The sequence below is a fragment of the Coregonus clupeaformis genome, chromosome 27 (genome assembly GCF_020615455.1).
Source record: "Coregonus clupeaformis isolate EN_2021a chromosome 27, ASM2061545v1, whole genome shotgun sequence".
Classification (NCBI taxonomy): domain Eukaryota; kingdom Metazoa; phylum Chordata; class Actinopteri; order Salmoniformes; family Salmonidae; genus Coregonus; species Coregonus clupeaformis.
Genome location: NC_059218.1, coordinates 28,159,308 through 28,187,253, shown reverse-complemented (window position 1 = coordinate 28,187,253; position 27,946 = coordinate 28,159,308). Strand labels below are relative to the sequence as shown.

The 27,946-nt window shown below is 44.8% G+C and overlaps 1 protein-coding gene across 1 annotated transcript in view; it reads right to left on the bottom strand.

The window, feature by feature from the left end:
- Window positions 1-10,338: 10,338 nt before the first annotated feature.
- LOC121541694 (nucleus accumbens-associated protein 2-like) overlaps window positions 10,339-27,946 on the bottom strand; it is a 62,294-nt gene continuing 44,686 nt past the window's right edge. Inside the window, exons 2-6 of the mRNA XM_041850937.2 lie at window positions 25,184-26,104; window positions 17,870-18,046; window positions 17,336-17,441; window positions 15,466-15,563; window positions 10,339-14,848 (exon numbers count right to left, since the gene is read on the bottom strand). Of these exons, the coding sequence (XP_041706871.2) occupies window positions 14,304-14,848; window positions 15,466-15,563; window positions 17,336-17,441; window positions 17,870-18,046; window positions 25,184-26,030 (1,773 nt within the window). The 5' untranslated portion in view covers window positions 26,031-26,104 and the 3' untranslated portion in view covers window positions 10,339-14,303. The remainder of the gene's footprint in view (window positions 14,849-15,465; window positions 15,564-17,335; window positions 17,442-17,869; window positions 18,047-25,183; window positions 26,105-27,946) is intronic.

The window sequence follows — 27,946 nt, the reverse complement described above, 5'->3', positions numbered from 1 at the left end:
CTACGGAAACGCCCAGACATCGCCCTACACACTGAGCAGACCACTCCTTAAGAGCCCTCTGTTGCCACGAAATAGAGGGATTATGGGTAATCAACCAGGGAAGCCCCAGCACCACCGGATACGCAGGAGAGTCAATAAGATATAGCTGAATAGTCTCCTCATGACCCTCCTGCGTCCCCATCCTAAGTGGAGCTGTGACCTCCCTAATCAACCCCGATCCCAACGGACGGCTATCTAGAGCATGTACAGGGAAAGGATTGTTGACAGGAAGGAGGGGAATCCCTAACTCTGCACAAAATCTCCGATCTATAAAATTCCCAGCTGCGCCTGAATCTACTAACGCCTTATGCTGGGAACGAGGTGCAACCTGTGGGAAGCAAACAGGTATGGTTAGGTGCACAACAGAGAGCTCTGGGTAAGTGGGGCGCCTACTCACCTGGAAGGACTCCCCAGTGCGTGGCCTGCCGTCTCGTCCCCTAGGAGACCCCCCCCAGCACCTGGCCGCAGTGTGTCCTCCACGGCCACAGTTGGTACAGGGGTTGGTCCCCCTGGGGCTCCTACTCCTCTCCTCTCTAGCGCCAGCACCCCCGAGCTCCATAGGACTAGGCTCGGAGGTGCTGGAGGGTGGAATGGACGACCCCCACTCAGGAAGGCCGCGGGTGGCCAACAGGGTGTCTAGGCGAATGGCCATGTCCACCAACTGGTCAAACGTGAGGGTGGTGTCCCTGCAGGCCAACTCACGATGGACGTCCTCCCGTAGGCTGCAGCGGAAGTGGTCTATGAGGGCCCGCTCATTCCACCCTGCGTCTGCCGCTAGAGTCCGGAACTCCAGTGCAAATTCCTGGGCGCTCCTCTTCCCCTGTCGGAGGTAGAATAGACATTCTCCCGCCGCCTTCCCCTCAGGTGGATGGTCGAATACAGCCCTGAAGCGACGGGAGAACTCCGCATAGGTGATCGTCGCGGGGTCTATTCTCCTCCATTCGGCGTTGGCCCACTCCAACCCCTTGCCGGTGAGACAGGAGATGAGGGCGGAAACGCTCTCGTGTCCCGAGGGCACCGGGTGTACGGTGGCGAGGTAGAGTTCAACTTGTAGGAGGAAACCTTGACACCCGGCAGCGGTACCATCATACGCCCTCGGGAGCGAGAGCCGAATCCCACTGGGTTCCGGAGCGTGGACTAAGGGACTGACCGGTGCTGGTGGTAATGTAGGAGGAGGCGTGGGTGCCCAACTGGTCTCCAGGCGATGCAGGGTATTCATTACTCCCTGTAGAGCGTTGGTGATTTGGGCTATCCTGTCATCCTGTCCGCGGACGCGCTCCTCCCATGACTTGGTCGCTGCTGCTGCTCCTGCTGATTCCATGACTGGTGTGTACTTCTGTCAGAACGGGCGTAGGTGTGGTGTGGGAATCAAATGCAGGATGCAGATGCAAGTCCAAAAATACTTTAATAAAGTCCACAGAATGAACGGCTACCAACAGAGCCGGAGGCACAAGAAAAAATAACGCACTCAGCGTAAAAAATACAACACACGCACAACAGTAGTGTGTTACTGATGGTAGGCTTTGTTACTTTGGTCCCATCTCTCTGCAGGTCATTCACTAGGTCCCCCCGTGTGGTTCTGGGATTTTTGCTCACCGTTCTTGTGATCATTTTGACCCCACGGGGTGAGAACTTGCGTGGAGCCCCAGATCGAGGGAGATTATCAGTGGTCTTGTATGTCTTCCATTTCCTAATAATTGCTCCCACAGTTGATTTCTTCAAACCAAGCTGCTTACCTATTGCAGATTCAGTCTTCCCAGCCTGGTGCAGGTCTACAATTTTGTTTCTGGTGTCCTTTGACAGCTCTTTGGTCTTGGCCATAGTGGAGTTTGGAGTGTGACTGTTTGAGGTTGTGGACAGGTGTCTTTTATACTGATAACAAGTTCAAACAGGTGCCATTAATACAGGAAACGAGTGGAGGACAGAGGAGCCTCTTAAAGAAGAAGTTACAGGTCTGTGAGAGCCAGAAATCTTGCTTGTTTGTAGGTGACCAAATACTTATTTTCCACCATAATTTGCAAATAAAATCATTAAAAATCCTACAATGTGATTTTCTGGATTTTTTTTCCTCAATTTGTCTGTCATAGTTGACATGTACCTATGATGAAAATTACAGGCCTCTCTCATCTTTTTAAGTGGGAGAACTTGCACAATTGGTGGCTGACTAAATACTTTCCCCCCCCACTGTATATACCCTTTGTTGGCAATGACACAGGTCAAACGTTTTCTGTAAGTCTTCACAAGGTTTTCACACACTGTTGCTGGTATTTTGGCCCATTCCTCCATGCAGATCTCATTTACATTTACATTTACGTCATTTAGCAGACGCTCTTATCCAGAGCGACTTACAAATTGGTGCATTCACCTTATAGCCAGTGGCATAACCACTTTACAATTTTTTTTTTTTTTTAATTTTTTTTTTGGGGGGGTAGAAGGATTACTTTATCCTATCCCAGGTATTCCTTAAAGAGGTGGGGTTTCATTTGTGTGCCAGAGCAGCGAACAGTTTTGACTGGGCTGAGCGGGAACTATGCTTCCGCAGAGGAAGGGGAGCCAGCAGGCCAGAGGTGGATGAACGCAATGCCCTCGTTTGGGTGTAGGGACTGATCAGAGCCTGAAGGTACGGAGGTGCCGTTCCCCTCACAGCTCCATAGGCAAGCACCATGGTCTTGTAACAGATGCGAGCTTCAACTGGAAGCCAGTGGAGTGTGCGGAGGAGCGGGGTGACGTGAGAGAACTTGGGAAGGTTGAACACCAGACGGGCTGCGGCATTCTGGATGAGTTGTAGGGGTTTAATGGCACAGGCAGGGAGCCCAGCCAACAGCGAGTTGCAGTAATCCAGACGGGAGATGACAAGTGCCTGGATTAGGACCTGTGCCGCTTCCTGTGTAAGGCAGGGTCGTACTCTCCGAATGTTGTAGAGCATGAACCTACAGGATCGGGTCACCGCCTTGATGTTAGCGGAGAACGACAGGGTGTTGAGGAGGACACAACGGAGTTGTCAACCGTGATGGCGAGATCATGGAACGGGCAGTCCTTCCCCGGGAGGAAGAGCAGCTCCGTCTTGCCAAGGTTCAGCTTGAGGTGGTGATCCGTCATCCATACTGATATGTCTGCCAGACATGCAGAGATGCGATTCGCCACCTGGTTATCAGAAGGGGGAAAGGAGAAGATTAGTTGTGTATCGTCAGCGTAGCAATGATAGGAGAGGCCATGTGAGGATATGACAGAGCCAAGTGACTTGGTGTATAGCGAGAATAGGAGAGGGCCTAGAACTGAGCCCTGGGGGACACCAGTGGTGAGAGCACGTGGTGCGGAGACAGCTTCTCGCCACGCCACTTGGTAGGAGCGACCGGTCAGGTAGGACGCAATCCAAGAGTGAGCCGCGCCGGAGATGCCCAGCTCGGAGAGGGTGGAGAGGAGGATCTGATGGTTCACAGTATCAAAGGCAGCAGACAGGTCTAGAAGGACAAGAGCAGAGGAGAGAGAGTTAGCTTTAGCAGTGCGGAGAGCCTCTGTGACACAGAGAAGAGCAGTCTCAGTTGAATGACCAGTCTTGAAACCTGACTGGTTTGGATCAAGAAGGTCATTCTGAGAGAGATAGCAAGAGAGTTGGCTAAAGACGGCACGCTCAATAGTTTTGGAAAGAAAAGAAAGAAGGGATACTGGTCTGTAGTTGTTGACATCAGAGGGATCGAGTGTTGGTTTTTGAGAAGGGTGCAACTCTCGCTCTCTTGAAGACGGAAGGGACATAGCCAGCGGTCAAGGATGAGTTGATCAGCGAGGTGAGGTAGGGGAGAAGGTCACCGGAGATGGTCTGGAGAAGAGAGGAGGGGATAGGGTCAAGCGGGCAGGTTGTTGGGCGGCCTGCAGTCACAAGTCGCAAGATTCTATCTGGAGAGAGAGGGGAGAAAGAAGTCAAAGCATAGGGTAGGGCAGTGTGAGCAGGACCAGCAGTGTCATTTGTCTTAACAAACGAGGATCGGATGTTGTCAACCTTCTTTTCAAAGTGGTTGACGAAGTTATCCGCAGAGAGGGAGGAGGGGGGGATTCAACAGGGAGGAGAATGTGGCAAAGAGCTTCCTAGGGTTAGAGGCAGATGCTTGGAATTTAGAGTGGTAGGACAGAGGAGCCTCTTAAAGAAGAAGTTACAGGTCTGTGAGAGCCAGAAATCTTGCTTGTTTGTAGGTGACCAAATACTTATTTTCCACCATAATTTGCAAATAAAATCATTAAAAATCCTACAATGTGATTTTCTGGATTTTTTTCTTCTCAATTTGTCATAGTTGACGTGTACCTATGATGAAAATTACAGGCCTCTCTCATCTTTTTAAGTGGGAGAACTTGCACAATTGGTGGCTGACTAAATATTTTTTTCCCCACTGTATTTTTTCAAAGGTGGTTGCAATGCTGTGAAAAACATCATGTCTTTGCAGGGGGACTCTTATTTAAAAAATAGATAATAGGGATTGTGCTGGCAGCATAATATCACAGAGTTTCTACATACTGTACTGTCTTTGATAATATCCTGCTGCTAGGAGAACTGTAATGAAAGTAATGCACAAAAGTAATCTGCAAGGCAGAGTAATCAAACCCAGAGCGATAGGCATGGTCGGTTCTGTTCAGAAGAGAGGTATCAGCCCGAGACCAATGCTTTATATATAGTATGTACACTAGATGACTATCAGGGGACGATGTTTTGAGGCCACTGCGCCTCCATTTTAGTACTCCCCCACCATTGTAAAAAAGCTATATTTTGGAAGCTATAAAAATTAATGTATTAATGTCTACATTAGTTTTTGCCACGTTTATTCTATTACAGACACTTTTAAATTATATTGAGCTAAATATACAAATAAAAAAAATATATAAAATATATAAAAACATTTTCCTTAAAGTAAAATGTTTTGAGAGCACCAATGTTACTGTCCCCACTTTAACAAAAAAATACTCAATGACAGGTAATTTTGTCCTTGAAACAATGAGTACAGTTACATGTCAGATTGGATAGTCAGATTAATATAATAGTTTGTTTAAAACGTTTACATGCTTTGCAAGAAGAACGATTTCCCTAATAATCCGGTTTACATGGACACATTTTAAATCAGGCTACCTGATGGGACTTAAATACAGTACTAGTAAAAAGTTTGGACACACCTACTCATTGAACGGTTTTTCTTTATTTGTACTATTTTCTACATTGTAGAATAATAGTGAAGACATCACAACTATGAAATAACACACATGGAATCATGTAGTAACCAAAAAAGTGTAGTAACCAAAAAATATATCATGGTGGAATTTCTGCAAAGAAATCACTACTAAAGGACAAAATAATAAGAAGAGACATGATTGGGCCAAGACACACAAGCAATGAACATTAGACCGGTGGAAATCTGTCCTTTGGTCTGATGAGTCCAAATCTGAGATTTTTGTTTCCAATCGTGGTATCTTTGTGAGACGCAGAGTAGGTGAACGGATGATCTCCGCGTGTGTAGTTCCCACCCTGAAGCATGGAGGAGGAGGTGTGATGTGTGGGGGTGCTTTGCTGGTGACACTGTCTGTGATTTATTTAGAATTCAAGGCACACTTAACCAGCATGGCTACCACAGCATTCTGCAGCGATACGCCATCCCATCTGGTTTGCGCTTAGTGGGACTATCATTTGTTTTTCAACAGGACAATGACCCAACACACCTCCAGGCTGTGTAAGGGCTATTTGACCAAGAAGGAGAGTGATGGAGTGCTGCTTCAGATGACCTGGCCTCCACAATCACCCGACCTCAACCCAATTGATATGGTTTGGGATGAAGTGAAGGAAAAGCAGCCAATAAGTGCTCAGCATATGTGGGAACTCTTTCAAGACTGTTGGAAAAGCATTCCAGGTGAAGCTGGTTGAGGGAATGCCAAGAGTGTGCAAAGCTGTCTGTCACACCCTGATCTGTTTCACCTGTCTTTGTGATTGTCTCCACCCCCATCCAGGTGTCGCCCATCTTCCCCATTATCCCCAGTGTATTTATACCTGTGTTCTCTGTTTGTCTGTTGCCAGTTCGTTTTGTTTCGTCAAGCCTACCAGCGTTTTTCCCCTTGCTCCTATCCTTTTCAAGTTCCTGTTTTCTAGTTTTCCCGGTTTTGACCATTCTGCCTGCCCTGACCCTGAGCCTGCCTGCCTGCCGTTCTGTACCTGCCTGCCTGCAATTCTGTACCTTGTCACACCACCCTCGATTATTGACCTCTGCCTGCCCTGACCCTGAGACTGCCTGCCGTTCTGTACCTTTTGGATCTAGATTACTGACCTCTGCATGCCCTTGACCTGTCGTTTGCCTGCCCCCTGTTTTTGTAATAAACTTTTGTTACTTCGACACTGTCTGCATCTGGGTCTTCTCCTGAAACGTGATACTGTCAACAAGGCAAAGGGTGGCTACTTAGAAGGATTTAAAATATAAAATATATTTTGATTTGTTTAATAGTTTTTTGGTTAACACATTATTTCATATGTGTTATTTCATAGTTTTGATGTCTTCACTATTATTCTACAATGTAGAAAATAGTAAAAATAAAATATAACCCTTGAATGAGTAGGTGCGTCCAAACTTTTGACTAGTACTGTACATGCAGAAAATCTGCAATAAAATAAATATTCTACCACAGCGACCAAGTCTAGTTGTTTCTGAGTTTGGACATATAAAGTTTGTATAGGAAAACTTTTTCTAAGATGCATACTTTCAGTTCTTCCGAACTCACTTCACTGGCGCAATAGTGCTGAGGCTTGCACTACTGGTGCTGGCACATGCGCAGATCAAATACACCAGATCAAATACCCTGCTGGAATTCGGATTAAGCTGTTTGGAAGTCCTAATAATTTGAAATATTGCTCAGAAAAACAGGTATTTTAATTAGCGTATGCTTACTTCAATTATGACCTTATACTGATTAAAATAAGTATAGTAAGGTGTTTACATGACCATTGCCATACTCTGCCTACTGCCATAATCAGTTTAATATCGAATTATTAGTGTAAATGTAAATGTACTTATTTAATTGATATGGAGGACTGCTTCTTCTGAGGAGTACCAATATGGCCGGTGGCTTCAAAGCCTCTCATTGGCCAATACATATGCCGCGTTCAAGACAACTCAGAAATCGGAAATGTCCGATTTGGAAAATCATTGTAGATAGGAAGCTCTACACAAAAACTTAACGCACATTTTAACTCTGCGGTTCCGAGTTTCCGAGTTGTCTGAATGCGGCAAGAGCACCAGCAATCCACGAATAGGAAGCTCTATGCAAAAAAACAAACGCACATTTTAACTTGGAGGTTCTGATTTTCAGAGTTGTCTTGAATGTGGCAACAGCAATCCAGGGTGTAATGCCACATTCAAGTCAACTCTGAAACTCGGAACCTCCGAGTTAAACTTTGTGTATGTTTTTTGCGTAGAGCTTCCTATTGGTTGATTCTGATACTTTCCAAGTGGGAAACTCGGACCTCATCTTTCTACAACAAGTTTACAAGTTACGAATTTGAACGCAGCATATACATCATTGCCCAAGACTCACATGTGACGTGACGTCAAATTTGGAAGTGTCCAAATCAGACAGGAGCTTCTCAGGGAGCAAACCAACCTTGAGCCAGTAAGAACAAGAAAGAATATCCCCAAATATTGGTAGAATGGAGAAGATAAATGATGAAATGCTATGTTTACAATGTTTCCTGAAATGTTAGACATTTTATTTAACAACACAATCATCGAAATGGTCGGATACCCAGTAAGCTAGCTAGCTAGACCATGCCAGTCCACAGTAATCACACATCAAACCTATCATGTCCCCCCTTGGCCTTGGATTTGTCCCAATAGCTTTTTATTCTCCAAACTGTTTTGTGAGTAAAAGTGATACACCTGAACAGGGGTTTTAAAATCTTACCCTACGATCGAGGTCGGGAGTAGGCTACTGCTGGTTCTGTTCTACCTGATAATTAATTCCACCTACTTGGTGTCCCAGGTCTAAATCAGTCCCTAATTAGAGGGAAATAATGATTTAAAAAAGCAGCGTAACGGCTTCAAGGTCTAGATTAGAATTTTAGGGACCTAGTAGGTGGAATTAATTATCAGGTAGAACAGAACCAGCAGTAGCCTACTCCCGACCTCGATCGTAGGGTAATCATTTTCAGAAATGTATTCTATTTGTTTCCAGAGTTTTCTCAACACTGTATAGGTCTACCATGCCAATTGCTCTATTCATGCTGTTGATACCAGTTCAACATGTTGAAGTGGCCTATTTAAAAAAAGAACAATGATAAACAGGGAATATAAAACAAGAAGACAGAATATATGGTGAAGTAAGGAGTTTTATTAAAAAGCAGACTTCTCAATGTTGCATTTGAAATAAATCAGTTACTCTTCAACTACACAAATGTCAACCTCAAATAAAACTGATGGGGGAAGGAAAAAACATAATGGGGTTGGAGATTTAATATTCTTTATGCAACATCAAAAGTGGCGTCTTGTGTTTGTCTTGTATATATTATTGATGCTTGAGTTAGAAGGCGCATATACATTTTAATCGTCGTCTTTTAAAATATAAAGCAGTCACAGAGATCCACCCCCATTAAAACCATTTTGCCAGGTTCCAACCCTATGGAACTCAATCTCTCAGAGATCGACAAATGTCAAGTCACTTGTCCTATAGATTTGTCAAGTAGGCTAAGTTATCCCAAAGCGCTACCCTAGGATCAGCTTAAATTACCCTCATCCTGAACATGACATTTAGGAGTAAAACACATAGCAGGTCCTGGATCAGTACTTAATGGGAACTTATATCTAAAAACAATCAGGTTCTCAATCAAATCTACAGTAGCTGAGAGAGGTGCACTGAGAACCTATAGTTGCCTAGGCCAGTGGGACCTCAAGTACCCCCAACAGTACATATTTTTGTTGTGGCCCCGGACAAGCAAACCTGATTCTACTTGTCAACTTATCATCAAGCCTTTGACAAGTTGAATCAGGTGTTTTTGTCTGGGACTAAAACAAAAAGGTTAGGGCTACTCAAGGACCGGAGTTGGGAAACACTGGCTTAGGCAATCCTGAGGGCCGGAGTTGGCACTGCCACGGTCTTCCACTCTGGAGTAGGTAGCTCACATGGACCAATAGCAAAGCTGGAAGCAACAAGGCAGGAATTAGCAGAAGCCCAGCTATTGATGACAGATCTCCCATAGGGCATGTGGGTCTTCCCTGTTCTGATTGTCAGCGCTCTGAGCACATGGCTTTGAAGGTTGCTCCCAGAGACTTAACTCTGTCATCCAACCTTCACTCTTAAATTTTTGAAAGATGTTTGTATTTTTTCTTTATTTTGCTGGCATTATGTCCTAAGACAAACAAACAAACTTAGTGCAGTTATTTTCTTAGTCTGTCCATAGGGTCACATGCACATCCTTTACAATAGTCAGTCTTCCAATTCCTCAGACCTTACTGTAGTAAGCTGGGTGGGTTTATGCAAACAGTCAATAGGTTTTGTATTGGTAGACAAAATGGACACTCATTGATGGCCATCTGCTTTGTCAGAAGCGACCATAGCAAAGAACTTGATATAACTTCGAAGTAAAATGTGTCAAGATCATAGTCTTCAATAATGTAGGAATAATGGGCGTCTGTGTATCAGCATGCATTACAGACATTGAACAAAAAGCCCATTGTTACTGAGGCTGATCCTATTTCATCATGTCGAAAATCCATATGAAAGGACCTGTAGTTACTGTATATTAGAACCTCTCCTTTCAGGACTAAAAGCCACACCAGGGGTATTGAGTTAAAGCTCTGTAGAAGTGGGTACTGTAGGAATTGGGAAACCAAATGGCACACAAAGCAGTTGGTTATGGGGAACACTTAACAGCTCAGAGTACTGTGTGCAGACTGTTCACAGTGCATTGCCAAAATGGTGGATTTATACACCCACTCAGCACAATCCCATATTATATCCTGCTCATTGTAGAATTTGTGAAGGTTTTGTTGGACCAAAATGCAATTTCAGATTAGCACTGATTTCTGGTAGTCAATAGGCCTCTATTTAAACATGGTAAATTATAACATTGTATTATGTTACATAGGCTACATATTATGGGACAGCATTTTTTAAAAAGCCACCACAAACAGAGCTCACTCTCTTTAGGTTAGCCATGACATTCTCTGAGCTTCACTCAGTTTTCTAGTGCAACATCATTTCATTTCCAACTTCGCCCCCACAAAAATACATTAGGGCGAGAGCCAAGAAAACAGTTTGTGATTTTTTTTTTTTTTTGGGGGGCATGGACAGAATTATGTACAGAAGATGCAGTAAGGCATGCAGGAAGCGAATCAGATATAAACAGGTTGAAGCATTAAAAAAGGTAAATAAACAAAGACAATATACATAAACAAGGGTTCCTATGGGTGAAAGATTGTACTACTGTAGCCTACTCCATGACTCATCTGAAGCTTTTCCAGTCTATGTGGTCATTTATGGTGATGATCAAGTCTACATGTTATTCAGGTGGCTTTGAAATAACAAAGTGACACCAATAACTAAATATTCTGCACTCCAGCAGTACAGACCACTACTGACAAGTAGTGGAGTAAACTTGGTTGTTATATCATCCAGTAGCATGAAACTAACAAAGGTTTCTAATCTATATGATAATATGCCACTATTCTAGTCTGTCAGAATCTCTAGACCTATACAAGCATGTCCATGCAAAATGTCACAGTATTGTTTTTCTCGAGTTGACACATATTTTGCTGAAATTTAGGAAGGCAAATGGTTCGGGGCTTAAGTCCAGAATCATTATTATTATTTGCTTACAAGAACACAATAAAGCCTTAGGGGTAATTTTCCAAGAAAAAGCAAGTCACCTCCCATATCCTAACCTTGCCTGCCAATGTATTCTGAGAAAACAGAGCCTATTTACCGTCAGCATCTTTTACTTTAGCATTCAGAACTGTACATAAAACTTTACCTGGCTCTCCATTATGTCATCAGGACTCGAAAGCTTGTTTCATTATTTGCTGATGTCCCAATGCAAACAGTTGGTGATTTAGCACAACACTCTCTCCCCCTGCAGTCTCGATTAAGGCACTGATCCCCGCCCCTTCTTCAGAACAGAAAAACTCACCTCCCTAATGACAGTATTTAACTGGAAAACCATTTCACTTCCCCTTAGAGCCAGTAGTGGTTGCACATGCAAATCGACCAAAGGAGAAAGCAGTTATTACCTATATTACCGGTTTGGTATTCAGTCTATCTTTCCTATCTTATTTGTGACTTGCAACAAGCAGGTTTACTTATAGATGAATAGAGATTGAGAACAAGGAAGATAATTGGTTTCTTGTTGGGGATGTGGATAGAATAAGTCTATAGGCCTACAAACATTGCTAGTTCGACTGTACATTTGTGGATTTTCCACAATGGAAGACCTTCACAGTCCTTTATTGAAATCACAGAGCAGCTCCAGTGGCCTTTAGAGGGAAAGTCAGATACCCAACCTTTTTTTTCAAAGAAGTGTTATTCCATTCTTCTAATGACTACATACAACACTGTACAAGGTGCTAGAAAATACTTTTCTCTTGTGGCACCAAGATACTGTATTTTACTGTACAGTACTGTTCCCGTACTCTACCAAGGCTAGGTGAAGCAGTTCTACAGTTTACATTTACCCATAGTCACACACACCCATTCACCCATCCCCCTCCCCGGCCATATTCTCCATTGCAGGTCACATTTCTCCAAAAAATACTCTTGTAAACATTTTTGTTTTCTCATTACCTAGTGCAATTATAACTCGGTGCTCCTTATTACAGAAACAGGACCATGTTAAAGCTTCCCCCAAAATAACCATAGATATTAAACACAACACAACGGGCCCAGTCTTAAAAATGGCACATATTTTAAAACATTTGAATTTGACAGAGGAAATGTGATCTTGTTTGTTCTCTCTTGTTTTGTTGTTATGAGATCCCAAGCCAATATGATAACTGCCAGCCTCTTGAATCTTGGCTTAGTGTAGGCTGTAGTCGAATGACACTGAGGACCAAATTTGTTTCTAAAACCAGATCAATCTTGTTTTCACTTAATATAGAACAATAACATATAACAAACATGATGTGCTTTTGCATCATGCGATTATAAGACAACAATTCAAAGCAAGGCTTTTCAGAAGGCTGGCCGTTCAAATTATTGTCTTGGAAGTTGATTATTTAGGTTTTTGGGACCACTCCAATTCTACTGTCTCCTTACCTCATGTTTTTACCCAGGCTTTATGCTCAAGTACACGTTCATAAACTACAACATACAGTGTGGGTGTCTGATAGGCCTATCAATGTGTTACCCCAAGCAACCATTCCGGTAGGTTATTGACCAACAATTATCATTAGAAGCTATTTAGACTCCTTCCCTACATTTGGCAAAAAGTATCAGAGCGAGAACAGACAAAATATATAAAAACAAAAGTGCAACAAAACTAGTAAATGTCGCTGTGCAACACTTCTCGTCTCCCCCCTGCCGTAGAGCAACAGTCGTCGTCAGCATGACCGACTGTCCAAGTCCACAAACCTCAAATCCTCCAATCGAACAGGGAGATATTGGGGCAAATTTCAGTTAGCCTACTTCTTTAGAACAGTCTAGGCAGCCCCATAAGCTCCCCATTAATCTCTTCCTATAACCTCTTCAAGTGCAAATACAATAAGCCAACAGAAATATATCATATTAGTTTCATTCAATAATTTACAAAAAACAAAATGGCGGAGGATGCAAAGAAGCTGTAGGCTGGGTGCTGTAGTCTTAGTGCTGATCCTTTCGATCACGCCGTAACGTTAGTAAAACAGTGCTTTTCTCTGCATCTCACTTTGAAGTCCTCACTACTATGTAGTATGCTCATTTCAGCATGTCTCTAGTGCCCTCCACCCCAGATGAAAGCCAGGCCATACCGAGGTTACACAAACCTGGGTGAAACATAGGCCAAACACAGGTGAAATGCATGACTCCGAAGAGAAACGCATATAAAAGTATCTCCTTCCATATTAATTATATATCTTCAGGCAACTGCAGATGTTGTTTATTTTCTGTATGCAGATTCATAAGTGACTCTGTTGTTGATGTGTTTTAGATTCTCTGTATTCGTTTTGCATGCAAGCTTTGTGTTAGTGCATGTTCGTGTCTCTGACATTTCCATTACTCAGAGTGTGTATTACTGTGTTCTATTGTAAGGGTATGCTAAGTTTGCAAGCACTGTTAAGCTGATTTGTCAGAGTCTCAGATGCACCGGTACTGTATTAGAGGTTAAAATCCCAAGCTGTGTGGGAACAGTGTGTGTGTATGTACTGTATGTACGTGCGTCGATCCGTCAAAAGACACAGGCATTGCATTGACTGGCTAATCGAAGATGACGTCATCTTGTCTAAGGATGATCCATAGACAAAAAGCTCTTCATGTTTCCAGATAATTTTTTCAATTGCGTGGAAAACCACAACCCTTAAGAGACAGGAAGGGAGGTTAAATGTTTATCCTCTCTCTCACAACATCACATGCTAGTTTTTTCCCCCACATGAAATTGTTCAACTGATTTGCTGTATGTTGCGATGAGATCATATTATTTCTTCCAAGAATTTAAGAAGGAATATGGTAATTTGTATTAAATACACTGAGCCATGTTGCTCCTGTAGAGTACTGTATGGTTAGTCTCTCACACAGCCAGTGATCTGTTTCAAGGTTACTTAGGTTATTTATAGCATCCATGCTGCTTTCCTAGAAAGAGGACTATCATTTTACTGTCTTATCTGACCCACACTCCATAGATGTACAGTAACTGTTACTGTTGTGTAGCAAGTTCTACAACTATGCAGGAATGATAACACAACAGTGTTACTTTGTTCAGTTTTAACTACAATGTGGTCTTGAAGATGAATACTAAAAATAGTCTGGAGAAAATGACCTGATGTCTCAGGTCTAAAGTAAAGTTCTTCCATGTTCAAATGAGAGTTTTTTTTATCCTCGCTAAGTAATTATGTTTGTTCCCCAGCAATGCCTGTGTCTGTTCAGCACAACAAATCTTGTACTCCCTGCCCTGCTAAAGAATACACTGCAGTGTGTGTGTTGTACAGTAAGTTCTGAGAGCATGGCTTTTTGTGCTGAGAGGTTACCTTAGGAAAGCGCGGAGGAAGAGGGGTGGAAGAGGAGAGAAAGAGCGAGCGAAAGAAAGTGTGGTGGTGGATGGATCAGAGATAGACGTCGGAGGACGTTCACTGCCCGTTCATTCTCAGGTCCTCTCCAAACTCCTCCCCTTCCTGTCCCGGGGCCATGTCACCCCGCCCCCCGGCCTCGCCTCCTGGCATCAATGTCCCCTCCAACCCCGCCTCCTCCTCCTCTTCCTCTTCTTCCTGCTCCTCCTCCCCTGCCTGGGGACCAACAATTTCTGCATCCACACCCTCCCCTCCAGCCTCCCCTGACCCTGGGCTGACCGCGTCCAACAGAGAGTGAGTCCTGAGTGGGTCCTGGCGCTCTGGGTACAGCCTCTGGTCCAGGGACAGGCTAGAGGGGGTCAGGGATTTAAAATCAGTTTCGAAGGGGAGCACCACCCCAGGTCCGGCGGCTCCAAGGGCCAGGCCCAGGCCCACGCCAGCGGCCACCCCCACACTGGCCCGGTAGACCTCCATGCTGTCAGGTAGCATGGACTTGATCTTGGGTAGCCAGCGTTTGCGGACACGCCGCGCATTGGTGCACATGTCTGCAGCAATCACGTTCATCTCGCTCTCTTTGAAGTTGGGTGCAAAGTTCTGACAGTAGACTGGAGAGAGAGAGAGAGACAGAGAGAGAAAGAGACAGAGAGATGGAGAGACAGAGAGAGAGACAGAGAGAGAGAGAGAGAGAGAGAGAGAGAGAGAGAGAGAGAGAGAGAGAGAGAGAGAGAGAGAGAGAGAGAGAGAGAGAGAGAGAGAGAGAGAGAGAGAGAGAGAGAGAGAGAGAGACAGAGAGAGAGAGAGAGAAAGAGAGACAGAGAGAGAGAGAGAGAGAAAGAGACAGAAAGAGTTGGAAGACATTCACTTTTGGAAATCAGCAGCTGTTTTACCTGTGGCTCAGTCTATATGAATAGTTGATAAAAAACAGAAAAACTAATATTACACTGCGACAAATTACAGTATGTCATTTTTTAAAAATGTACTAGAACTTCCATAAATTCATAAATGCTTGTGCTTTCATAACCTAAAATGGCTAATGGCTATCGACTAGTCTGGAACATCACACGTCTTCATTCTAAATCTCATAAAACATCTACAATAGTTTGACTCTGAAACAGTAACATCATTCAACAGAGGCTGCCATACCCCTGAACCATTTTCCTCCATTCTAAACAACCAGATATTTAACAATGTAAGATCAACGTTTGATCAACGTCAGACTCACGTTTGACAGCGTTGAGCACACGGCTGTCCAGAGGTTTCCTACTGGGGTCACTGGTAGAGGAGCGGATGCCAGTTCCACAGCTGTTAGCCAGGGTGTTCCTGCAGGCACACAGAGCCAACACCAGAGGGCAGCGTGAACACCACTCCCATAGGAATACACGTTTCAAAACGACTGTACTGCACTGAAAACCGTAGGTTTATGTTGACTTGAGAAGATATATTCATACATAAACTCAGCAGAAAAAGAAATGTATCTTTTTCAGGACCCTGTCTTTCAAAGATAATTCGTAAAAATCTTAATTGTAAAGGGTTTAAACACTGTTTCCCATGCTTGTTCAATTAACCATAAACAATTAATGAACATGCGCCTGTGGAACGGTCGTTAAGACACTAACAGATTACAGACGGTAGGCAATTAAGGTCACAGTTATGAAAACTTAGGACACTAACGAGGCCTTTCTACTGACTCTGAAAAACACCAAAAGAAAGATGCCCAGGGTTCCTGCTCATCTGCGTGAACGTGCCTTAGGCATGCTGCAAGGAGGCATGAGGACTGCAGATGTGGCCAGGGCAATAAATTGCAATGTCCATACTGTGAGACGCCTAAGACAGCCCTACAGGGAGACAGGACGGACAGCTGATCGTCCTCGCAGTGGCAGACCACGTGTAACAACACCTGCACAAGATCGGTACATCCGAACAGGTACAGGATGGCAACAACAACTGCCCGAGTTACACCAGGAACGCACAATCCCTCCATCAGTGCTCAGATTGTCCGCAATAGGCTGAGAGAGGCTGGACTGAGGGCTTGTAGGCCTATTGTAAGGCAGGTCCTCACCAGACATCACCGGCAACAACGTCGCCTATTGGCACAAACCCACCGTCGCTGGACCAGACAGGACTAGAAAAAAGTGCTCTTCACTGACGAGTCACGGTTTTGTCTCACCAGGGGTGATGGTCGGATTCGCATTTATCGTCGAAGGAATGAGCGTTACACCGAGGCCTGTACTCTGGAGCGGGATCGATTTGGCGGTGGAGGGTCCGTCATGGTCTGGGGCGGTGTGTCACAGCATCATCGGACTGAGCTTGTTGTCGTTACAGGGAAGACATCTTCCTCCCTCATGTGGTACCCTTCCTGCAGGCTCATCCTGACATGACCCTCCAGCATGACAATGCCACCAGCCATACTGCTCGTTCTGTGCATGATTTCCTGCAAGACAGGAATGACAGTGTTCTGCCATGGCCAGCGAAGTGCCCGGATCTCAATCCCATTGAGCACGTCTGGGACCTGTTGGATTGGAGGGTGAGGGCTAGGGCCATTCCCCCCAGAAATGTCCGGGAACTTGCAGGTGTCTTGGTGGAAGAGCAAGAACTGGCAAATCTGGTGCAGTCCATGAGGAGGAGATGCACTGCAGTACTTTATGCAGCTGGTGGCCACACCAGATACTGACTGTTACTTTTGATTTTGACCCCCCCTTTGTTCAAGGACACATTATTCCATTGCTGTTAGTCACATGTCTGTGGAACTTGTTCAGTTTATGTCTCAGTTGTTGAATCTTGTTATGTTCATACAAATATTTACACATGTTAAGTTTGCTGAAAATAAACGCAGTTGGCAGTGAGAGGACATTTCTTTTTTTGCTGAGTTTATATACTAAACTTTGTGCAAGTAAGGGCCTTGAAAACAAGGAATCTAAATGTAAGTTGGATATGTGTATGGATTTTTAGTCTGAATACGATCATTCATGAAACAGACACTTCATCATGAAAACTATACTGGTAAAGCTAACAGCTTCTGGATCTGAGCCACACCTAAAAGATGTAAATCATTTAACTATTAATCAATACCTTTTAGATTATCTTTGACTTACCTGTCGAAGAAGGTGGCGAGCAGGCGACGCAGTAGGACTTTGTGTTTGATGCCAGCACACAGGTGACAGTTCATTAGCTGGCCTCGTGTCATAAACACAGATGTTCCTTGGGTGGTGTGAGAGAGAGCTTCCTGAGTGAAATAGGTTTCCCCATCACGACTCCATTACCCCTATGTATTTCTATCGCTACTTTACAACCCAACTCTGCCAACCTCTCATTTCTTTCATTAAACATTTATGCTGTAAAAGTACTCTCACCCAGACAGTGCTATTTCACCCCATCACTTATCTTCATTTCCATCACTTATTTTATGTGACACCTCTTGAATAAATACGATTTCCATCGTATTCATTACAAATGGCAAATCAACTGGAACTTGAACATTTCATAAAGCATTTGATCTAATCTCTACCTTCTACCTCAACCCTTTTACCAAAGACCAACAGAGATCTCAGCCTTGCTACTTCAAAAAACTGGTCTCATCTAACCAGTATTCACCAATCCCCCTCTCTTTCTCCCCTCCTGCTGCCTACCTCCAACCAGCTCCAGTTTCTCCCCCGGGTCTCCTTCGGTGTAGAGCTTGGGGTGGCAGCGGTAGCCGATCTGGCTAACGAGGCTGGCGGGCAGGGCCACCAGGTCCCTACGGATCAGCACACAGGAGCGACTCTCCAGGGACAGGGGCATGGCTGCCATCTCTGGCTTTTCCTGGACTGGAGAGGTACAGGTGAGGAGAGGGAGAGGGTTAACTCTATAGTGGAGAGTTATGGATAGAACAATAAACCCTTTCTATAGAGGGGGAGGCAAAATCACCCTGGGTGAAATACAGAGAGACAAAGAGAGACAGGCAGACACACAGACTACTATCTAGTCCTTCTACACTGCTCTTACATATTTCAAAGAGAAAGCTAGATAGGATTTAACATCAGGATACACAAGGTTGAGGTGATCTCCATTAAAAGTGAGGGTGTTTAATAAATGATTCAAGGCCTATCACAGCAAAGTTCCAGATAAGCAACGTGCTGTATCAGCATCTTGAGAGACACAGGTTTCAAACTGGTTACAAACTGTGGATTAATTTCCCTCCCAAAACCTTCACATTGACCTCTAAGATTGCACACACACACACACACACACACACACACACACACACACACACACACACACACACACACACTCCACTCCACTCCACTCCACTCCACTCCACTCTACTCTCAAATATCCCACAATGTCACCCTGGGGTGTTCTGACTGATTGTAGATAGAATGGATTTCATAAATATCTGAAACTCTAGACTTTGACAAACCTGTCCAATAGCAATGCCCTGAGCAGTGAAAAATATAAACCTCTGCAGTAGGGACAGTGAGGTGTTTTAGTGTCTCTGTGTGTGTGCGTGCATGCGTGTGCATATGTGCAAGTATGCGGGCGTGTGTTTGCATAAAAGCCAATTCATGCTTGATCTGAAAATTGAGGGTGTGAAGCAATTGCGGAGGCATTCAGAGGCCAAATGAAGCTCCGTACCGCATCGCCGGTAACAATGTGGAGGGCTCTGTATAGCGCATTGACACGATTGGTTGGTGGTAGGTGGTGGCGGGAGGTCCAGTATAAACACAAACTCACTTCCTTGACAACTTCCTTCACAACAGCTCTGCTCAGCGAAGCGAAAGAAGTATAAATGCCCTGACTTCTACAGATGCCGTATTGCAGTAAATGCTGTACGGCCACTGCAGATGTCGGATTGACCATGCAGAGCCTTTTAGTCATGTAATTAATACAGTAATTATAACTTCATATAGCATTCCCACAAGTCTACATAAATAAGCCTTTTTAAAGCCCACAAAAAATGAGCATAACATGACACAATGCTAATAGTGCATGATGTTCATGATTTATGTCATGAGATGCATTATATGAAATCCCATTTTATGAAGCCACATGTGACATTATATATGACACATTCATGATTTTGTAAAACAATGTATAGGACAGCCTAGAAGACTGGCATGCACGGCTATCAAATGTGGTGCGGCAGGTAGCTTAGTGGTTAAGAGCGTTGTGCCAGTAACCGAAAGGTCTCGGGTTCTAATCCCCGAGCCGACTAGGTGAAAAATCTGTCGATGTGCCCTTGAGCAAGGCACTTAACCCTAATTGCTCCTGTAAGTCGCTCTGGATAAGAGCGTCTGCTAAATTACTAAAAAGTGTTACCTGATACAAGAGTACTAACCTGATCCAGCTCACATGCAACATTCAGTAATGTTCAAATTTAAAATTGCCCCTTAAAACCTATTTTATACATGGCTGTTTTTGTGTGTATAAGGTGGATGAATTTACATAACATGCATATTCTTTGATTCTAACATTTTAAAATGAAAAATATATTGCTTCATTTTTGCATGTCTCATGAACAGTGTTGGGGGTAACGCGTTATAAAGTAACGTGTTACAGTACTCTGATTACTTTTTTGTGGTAACGAAATAACCTAACACATTTGTTTTTCAATTTAAGTAATCAGTTACTAAGTTACTTTTTCAAATAAGTAACGACTTACTTTTACAAATTATTTCCCTTTTTCTTTGTTGGCTCAAATAAAAAATGAAAATCCCTCCCCATACGCTACTGTACATTCGTCGTGCTCTTCCTGTTTCTACAAGAATGTTGAGGCGGGTAGCTGGCATAGTAGCTGGTAGCTAGATAGCTAGCGAGATGGCAGAGACAATAGCCTTTATCGTGGAATTATTCACATTACTTTGAATTGGTAGAAGAAAAGGACAGATGTTACCCCTCAAATCTTTAGTAAAGCAGGATTCACACGCAAATACAGGATCATCAGTTTCAGGCGAATGCCCCATTTACTGTCAGGTAATAAAGCAAACAATGTAGCTAGGTGATCAAGTTAGGCTAAGTTGATAAGAATGGACACTTCTCCAGCTCCGTCTTCGCCATAAACATAATGGAAAGGTAACTACAATTACACAATGTGATCGTACTGTATAGTTTTACATAAAATCTCTCTGCCCAGTTCATATCTGTGTGTAAAACAGATTGGTAGACAGTTGTCGTTGTATTTGAGCTCTCATTTTAATGTGCCCAGTTGGTTTTATATATGTATTTACAGTACTTATGTGTAAATAATTCAACAAAATCATTTATTTTAAATATTGTAAAGGAGATATTGTGTCTGTAATTATTACTTGGTATAGCCCAGAGTTATAGATTAGGCTACGGACAGTAGGCTATGCAAGCCATTCAAAGGTAGTGTACGCCCTTTACTGGGCATAAGAATGAATGACCAACACGTGCAAGGCATCTTCAGAGGGTTTTCTGTTTTTGGTAACGCAAAAGTAATGTAACAAGTTACTTTCCATAGTAAGTAACGTTGTAACTAGGGCTGATCAAGACCCAAAAATATATTAGTTGACAGAGAGTCGTCTGTTTTAACTTGTATTTATCCATATTTAGACACACCCTATGTGTTTTAATAAAATCAACTATATGTACTGAGCTTGCCTAATTCTTTAAGTGCACTGTTTGATGAAATAACTAAGACACAGAAATGACTCAAGAGGGAGCCAGACATCAAGATAACCAGAAGAAAAAACCTGTTCCCAACCGTCCCCATTCCGCTCTTGTTGGCCTTTGCCTTTTTCATGTGGAGGCCCAATTTACAATTTATCTTACAATTTCTACTGATCTGTGTGCCAGTTATGATTTTCATATGCACATTTTCGTGGAACAGTTTAATTTCAATTATACTAACGTATTTTAGTTATATTGCAAACTAGGTAAAAATAGCCTACATAAAGCCAACAAACAAAAACATTGCAGGTAGAAAATATCTTGATATAAATAAATATCCTATAAATCACTGGCTACACATGGAGGATTGTTCATGTTCTCTAATCGCATTCATCTCTCTACTCTGCCTGCCTACAATTAACTTGAAACATTGTATCAACTATCAACTGGGTATGGCCTGCAACTCGCGCTAGCAAACTTAAATTACTCCAGGGCCTCAGAGTTTCCTGTGCCAGTGCGCTCCAGACAGACACAGCTCTATTTGCGCAAGGGATAAGAAGTAATCTTTTTTTATGACGTTTCCACTGGATCAGAGCATGACCTTTTTCCCTTTCACACCAAGGGTCGGTGGTTATCGAAAGGGAGAGAGCTGGAAAGATTTTTCAAATACATTGAGGAACTATTGTCATTCTTAATGGATGTAAAACAGACTTTGTTGACTTGCTGTTTGAGGTGAATAAAAAAATACTTTGAGAAGCTCCACAGCTCATTAGTGGTGGTGAGTTAATACAATCAGAAATACTATCAGACATCCCCAAATGAGCACATTTATACATTTGCGCACAGGCCAGGTAGCCTAGACCTACTTTTATACGTAATCAGGTGCGCGTCCTTCCTCAACAATATGACAGGAGCGCTCCAAACAAAATACAATGAATAAATTGACAACTCATAAATGGAATGAAATAAACCAAAACTTGTTTCTCACAAGTGTAGCATAGGTTGTGAGCTCTGTAAACAACGTGTCCACGACAATGTGAATGGTAAACGACTGTAATAATAATATATTGAATGTATTAACAGAAATTGCCATAACCAAACAAACATTGTAAATGAGAAATTATGGGAATTAACGGTAAATGTACTACTGGTAGTATATGTAATGGTGAGTTGCTAGACATTAACAATCAAAGGGCAAACAATTCACACAATGAAGTTGACAATGACTGTGCACAAATTGGAGGGAGAGAGCGCATTCTGGAGAGAGACAAGCCTTGTGCATCTAAGCCACACCACCCTTCTTCTTGACTCAACATTTTAAATTATACCCAAGACACATTATTTTCACACCTACTGTAGGCCTAAGGAATACTCTCACAAACTGTGTTGGGTCCAAAGCAGTAGCCATTTATGGAAAACCAATGCAATTTCAAAACTAATGCAATTTCACTTATTTTCAAAACGTTATCAAATTTGTTCGGGCAGGTTTCGGCATTCGTCGTCACCGGCTTACTAGCTACTGCCGCTCCCATTCTTATCACTCCACTTGTCTTGTCTTGTCAATCACACACACCAGGTGCTCATCCCCTAATTAGTCTGTGTATAAGTGTTCCCTCTGCCCCCTTGTCTTTGTGAGTGATTGTTCTATGTGGGAGGAGAGTAGCTCGGTTGAGATACTCTCTCATTTATTTTGCCAGGGTTGATTTTCCCCTGTGTCATTACATTTATTGTATTTTCTGAGACTGTGTTTGGTCAGGGAGGATTGTTTCCCCTGTACCTGTTTCGATTGCCGTTGTAGGCGCATTGTACGTCTGGAAGGAATACATCTACATCTGGTTATTTTACTCCTGCGCCTGACTCCGTCCATCATTCACCACAGAATCACTCACCCGCTGATATGGAGTCAGCAGGAGAAGACCACATGCCTGGAGTCGTGGCATGGGTCCAGGAGCATTCCACAATGCTGGCCAGCTTGGGGGAAGCGATGGATCGGGTTCTTCAGGTCGTCCAACGCCTGGAGAGGAGAGGACCCGATCTGTCGAGACCAGCTGGCCAACCGGATCCAGCCACCTACACCCCAGCACCCGGAGGGATCCAGATACCCCGGCCACCGGCGTTTGATGGGACGGGAGCGCGCTGTAAAGGATTCCTTCTCCAACTGGAGCTGTATTTCTCCAGCATCAGGCCGGCGCCATTGGAGCGAGAGAAGGTATCCGTCCTCGTTTCCTGCCTCTGTGGGAGAGCCCTGGAGTGGGCCAGCGCGGTGTGGAACGAGCGGGCCCTGATCGACCATTTCCGGTGCCACCTATGGGAGGACATCCGACGGGAGATAGCCTGCCGGGATGCCATGCAATCGTTTTCCCAACTACTATCGGAGGTTTATCCGGGGCTTTGGCAAGGTCACAGCTCCCATTACCTCCTTGTTGAAAGGTGGGCTGTCCCGGCTCTGCTGGTCTGCTGAGGCTGACCTGGCCTTAAGTACTGGCCCACCCCGATCCATCACTACCGTTCGTAGTGGAGGTGAATGCGTCCGAGGTAGGGATAGGCACTGTCCTATCGCAATGCTCGGGCACGCCACCCAAGCTCCACCCCTGTGCCTTCTTTTCTAAGAAACTCAGCTCGGCGGAGCAGAACTACGGTGTTGGTGATCGGGAGCTGCTGGCTGTTGTCCGAGCTTTGACCGTGTGGAGGCATTGGCTCGAAGGGGTGAAACACCCTTTCCTCGTCTGGACAGACCACCGTAACCTGGAGTACATCCGGGCAGCAAGGAGGCTGAATCATCGCCAGGCCAGTTGGGCCCTCTTCTTCACCCGGTTTGATTTCACACTATCATACATTCCGGGTACGAAGAACGTGAAGGCAGATGCACTGTCCCAGCTGTATGACACAGAGGAGAGGCCCAGAGACAACACCCCCATACTCCCGGCCTCCTGCATCGTGGCGCCGGTAGTATGGGCGATGGACGCGGATATAGAGCGGGCATTACGCACAGATCCATCTCCACCTCAGTGTCCAGCTGGGCTGCGGTACGTGCCTGATCTTATCCGTGATCGTTTGATCTACTGGGCACACACGTCACCCTCCTCTGGTCACCCAGGTATCGGTCATACAGTGCGCTGCCTGACCGATAAATACTGGTGGCCTACCTTGGCTAAGGACGTGAGGGTGTACGTCTCCTCCTGCTCGGTGTGCGCCCAGAGTAAGGCACCTAGGCATCTCCCAGCGGGTAAGTTGCAACCATTACCAGTTCCACAACGACCATGGTCTCATCTAAGTATTGCTTTTCTTACTGATCTTCCCCTCTCCCAAGGTAACACCACCATCCTGGTCGTTGTGGACCGCTTTTCTAAAGCCTGCCGCCTCCTTCCTCTGCCCGGTCTCCCCACGGCCCTACAAACTGCGGAGGCCCTGTTTACTCACTTCTTCCGGCACTTCGGGGTACCAGAGGATATAGTGTCCGACTGAGGTCCCCAGTTCACGTCTAGGGTCTGGAAGGCGTTCATGGAACGTCTGGGGGTCTCGGTCAGCCTGACCTCTGGATTCCACCCTGAGATTAATGGGCATGTGGAAAGGCTTAATCAAGATGTGGGTGGGTTCCTGCGGACCTATTGCCAGGACCGGCCGGGGGAGTGGTCGGTGTTCTTGCCATGGGCAGAATATGCCCAGAACTCTCTCCGCCACTCCTCCACTAACCTAACGCCCTTCTGAAAAAACTAATCAATTGCTAGCTAGCAATGTTTTCCTTCGTTGGACCTGCGTTTACAATGTATCCAGTTTCGGTTTGTGTGGTTGTTGGTTTAGCTTTCTGTAACTTTGTAGCAATGGTCTGCGTGTGTAGGTGCATATTGCGTCATGATTGCAAGGTGTCCCAGTATCTTTTCCAACTGTCCCGATATCTTGTCCAACTGTCCCGTTATTTGGTTTTAATGTCCATTCTAGAATGCACTTCTAGCCAATCAGAAACGAGTATTCAACAATGCTGTGGTATAACATGTATTATATGTTATTTCTAACAGTAAATATTATTTCTACAGGTAAATGTGTGCTTTACCATTGTGGTATAAGCGGGAAAAACGCTTACGTTCTGTACATTACCTTGGAAAAATGAACTCCGCAAAGGGACTCGGCTCCGCCTCGTCCCGCTGCATCGTCCATTATTTTCAAGGTAATGTATAGAATGTCGGCATTTACCCCTTACATATCAAAGTGAACACTAGGGAAATAGCTGGCAGTTATAGTAATGTAATCAACATGTTACCATGTAGTTCTAAGGTAAATACCAGGTACAGGATATACAGTAACAGAGAACTGCATTATTAAGCAACAATACTTACTTCCATATGGGTTGGCTGAGCGCCCATAGATCTGACTGTAGGCCTCTTCCGTTATCCCGTCGTACGGCTCTTCCTCAAACTCCTCATCCTCATTCTGGTAGGAGGTGGGGCTGTCCGTGGTAGGCAGGCTGGAGGCCCCAGGACTGGACCTCTCTCCCCCGGCCACTGGATAGGGCTGCATCCCTGGGAAGATGGTGGTTCCCCCCGCCCCCGTGTAGAACAATGAGCTTCCCTTGGAGAGCCGCCCTCCCAGCTCAGATGAAGAGGACCCTTTCTTATGGTGACTCAGGCTGGGCAACGGATCGCACCCCTCCTGTTTGATCCTCCGCGTGGGCTGCACCAGAGAGGGGGACCAGCCCGGCGGCCCCAGGATGGACGTCCCTGCCCCGGCCAGTGTGTTGTTGCTGGGGCTCTGGGGCTCTGAGCCTGGTTGCTGCTCCTCCATGGCTGCCGTCTGGGAGTCACAGTGGGGCGAGTTGGCCTTGAACATCAAGTCCATGCCCCGCTCCACAATATGCTGGATCTGAAGATACCCGGCAGTGTACATCACCACCAGCTGCTCGCTGGCTGCCATGGTCAGCTTGCCCGTGTAGCAGAAGGATAATATCAGCTGAAAGCAGGCGGGAGTCACCGACGAGGGCAGCTCGAACTGGCTCTTGGACGAGCTGCTGAACAGGTCTCGGAAGTAGAGGCTGCTGGCGGCTAGTACGGCCCGGTGGGCCTTGAAGGCCTGGCCTTTAACCAGGATGGAGACATCACAGTACTGACCCAGCAGGCGCTGCTCGTTGAGGGAGCCCAGCACCGTGTTGCCGAAGTTGGGGATCTCCAAGTGGAGCAGCTGGGACATGGTGGTGGAGGAAGAGGAGGAGGAGGAGGAAGGCTTCAGAGAGTCACCACAGACAAGGCCAGAGAAAGGGACATCTGTACAAGGAGAGAAGGAGGGATGGATTAGACAAATTGGAAAACTTGAGAAGAGAGGAGGATAGAGTATGTGAAAGACAGAGAGTAAAAAGACAGGGAGATAGATAAGTGAAAGCGATGTGTGAAAGGGAGGGTAGAGCGGGAAGGGGAGGGAGAGAGAGGGGGAAGTTGGAGAGAGAGCAGAAAGAGACATGTGAGAGAAGAATGTGTGAGCGAAGAGAGAGACATGGGAGAACTGCAGAAATATGGTATAAAAACATGAATTAAAGTAATATGCAAAGTAAGTATTCAAAGTAGTAGACTTCAATGATAAAAGGAACAGTCAATATAATCAGTGTAATGATATAACTGACATGTATTTTTCCAACTCAACAAGTATGCTCCCATCACTTTGACTGTATAAACTAAGCTGTAGCCAGCAAGGAAACACATGCATTATAACAGGAAAAACTTAACTTCAGAGAAAACAAATAAATGTGACTTTGATAGCTCCCTTTACAATAACACCCAGTTACAGCCAGACATGCTCCCCAGACACATTTGCATACGTTCCTTCTTTCCATGAACCTTATCTCTGTGTTTTTCTCCAGCACACACTCGCCAGTTTCATTATTGAGCAACGCAGCAGAACGGTTTCCAGGAATACAAACTGAAAATTGTCAACCCCTCTCTCCCTCCTCCATAGACACACACATAGCCCTCTCTTCTCTTCTCCTCTCTCTCGCACACACACTTAGAGGGATGCAAGCACAAACACACACGCACACACACACCTCCATCCCAGACAGCTCTGACCTGTACAACCCAGTCCTCAGGAAAGGAGAGTGGTCATACCATGAAGCTTTCACACGCCAGCACCAGAAGAGAAGAAAGGAGCCTTGCTCTCTGTCTCACTCAGAGCTCTGATCTTTTCTCTCTCCCTCTGTTTCTCTCTTTTAAAGATTTCTCCCTCGCTCTTTCTCTCTCTCTCCTTTCACTCACCCTCACTCTCTTTCTCTCTCTCTTTCTCTCTCCCTCTGTCTCTCCTAGGGCTGAATTCAACAAGTGCTGCTGCAGCTGGAGAGAGCGCATCAATGATGAAGGGAGTGGGAGGCTTTCTGTGTGTAATCAATGCAGCATCTATACTTATGTCGCAGGGAGAGAGAGCGAGAGAGAGAGAGAGAGAGAGAGAGAGAGAGAGAGAGAGAGAGAGAGAGAGAGAGAGAGAGAGAGAGAGAGAGAAAAACACAGGCTACAGTTACAGACAGAGAGAGAGACGGAGACGAGGGAGGGAGGGGGTGGTCTGAGACAGAGGGAAAGTCATCTAAGGACAGTACGAGCAAAGAAAGACAATTGCGTTTGGAACAACTTCAGCTCCTATCTGGACGTAGGCAATGGCCAAGAGAGAGAACTTCATCAAATAACTAAATAAAATGAAAGTTGAATCAGAGAAAAGGGGGAGAAGAGAGAAAAGGAGTTAATTATACTGTCGGAAATCTGAAGGTGAAAGTAGCGCAGTCATTTGCTCTGAAATCTCCCGTTTAATGCAATAGCTTATTGAGAATGTGACTCACACAAAAACAGCTCCTACCATTACCATTACTGATTCTGAATGATGGAAAAGATGGAACTTGCTAGCGTTTGTGCAAGTATTACGTTAGAGTGTCCGTTTAAAATGCTGTGACTGTCTGTTGGGGGATTTCTAACATGAGTGAGTGAGTTCTCCCAGTGAGATATCATTGAGTTCACTCTATTAGTTTGTTCAGGTAGACATCTTCCTCTGTTGTTGTCTGGTTGCATTTTTGCACAGGCACTAAGCAGGGCTCCCGGACTGCTGTTCGGGGTGGATTAGAGAAGGAAAAA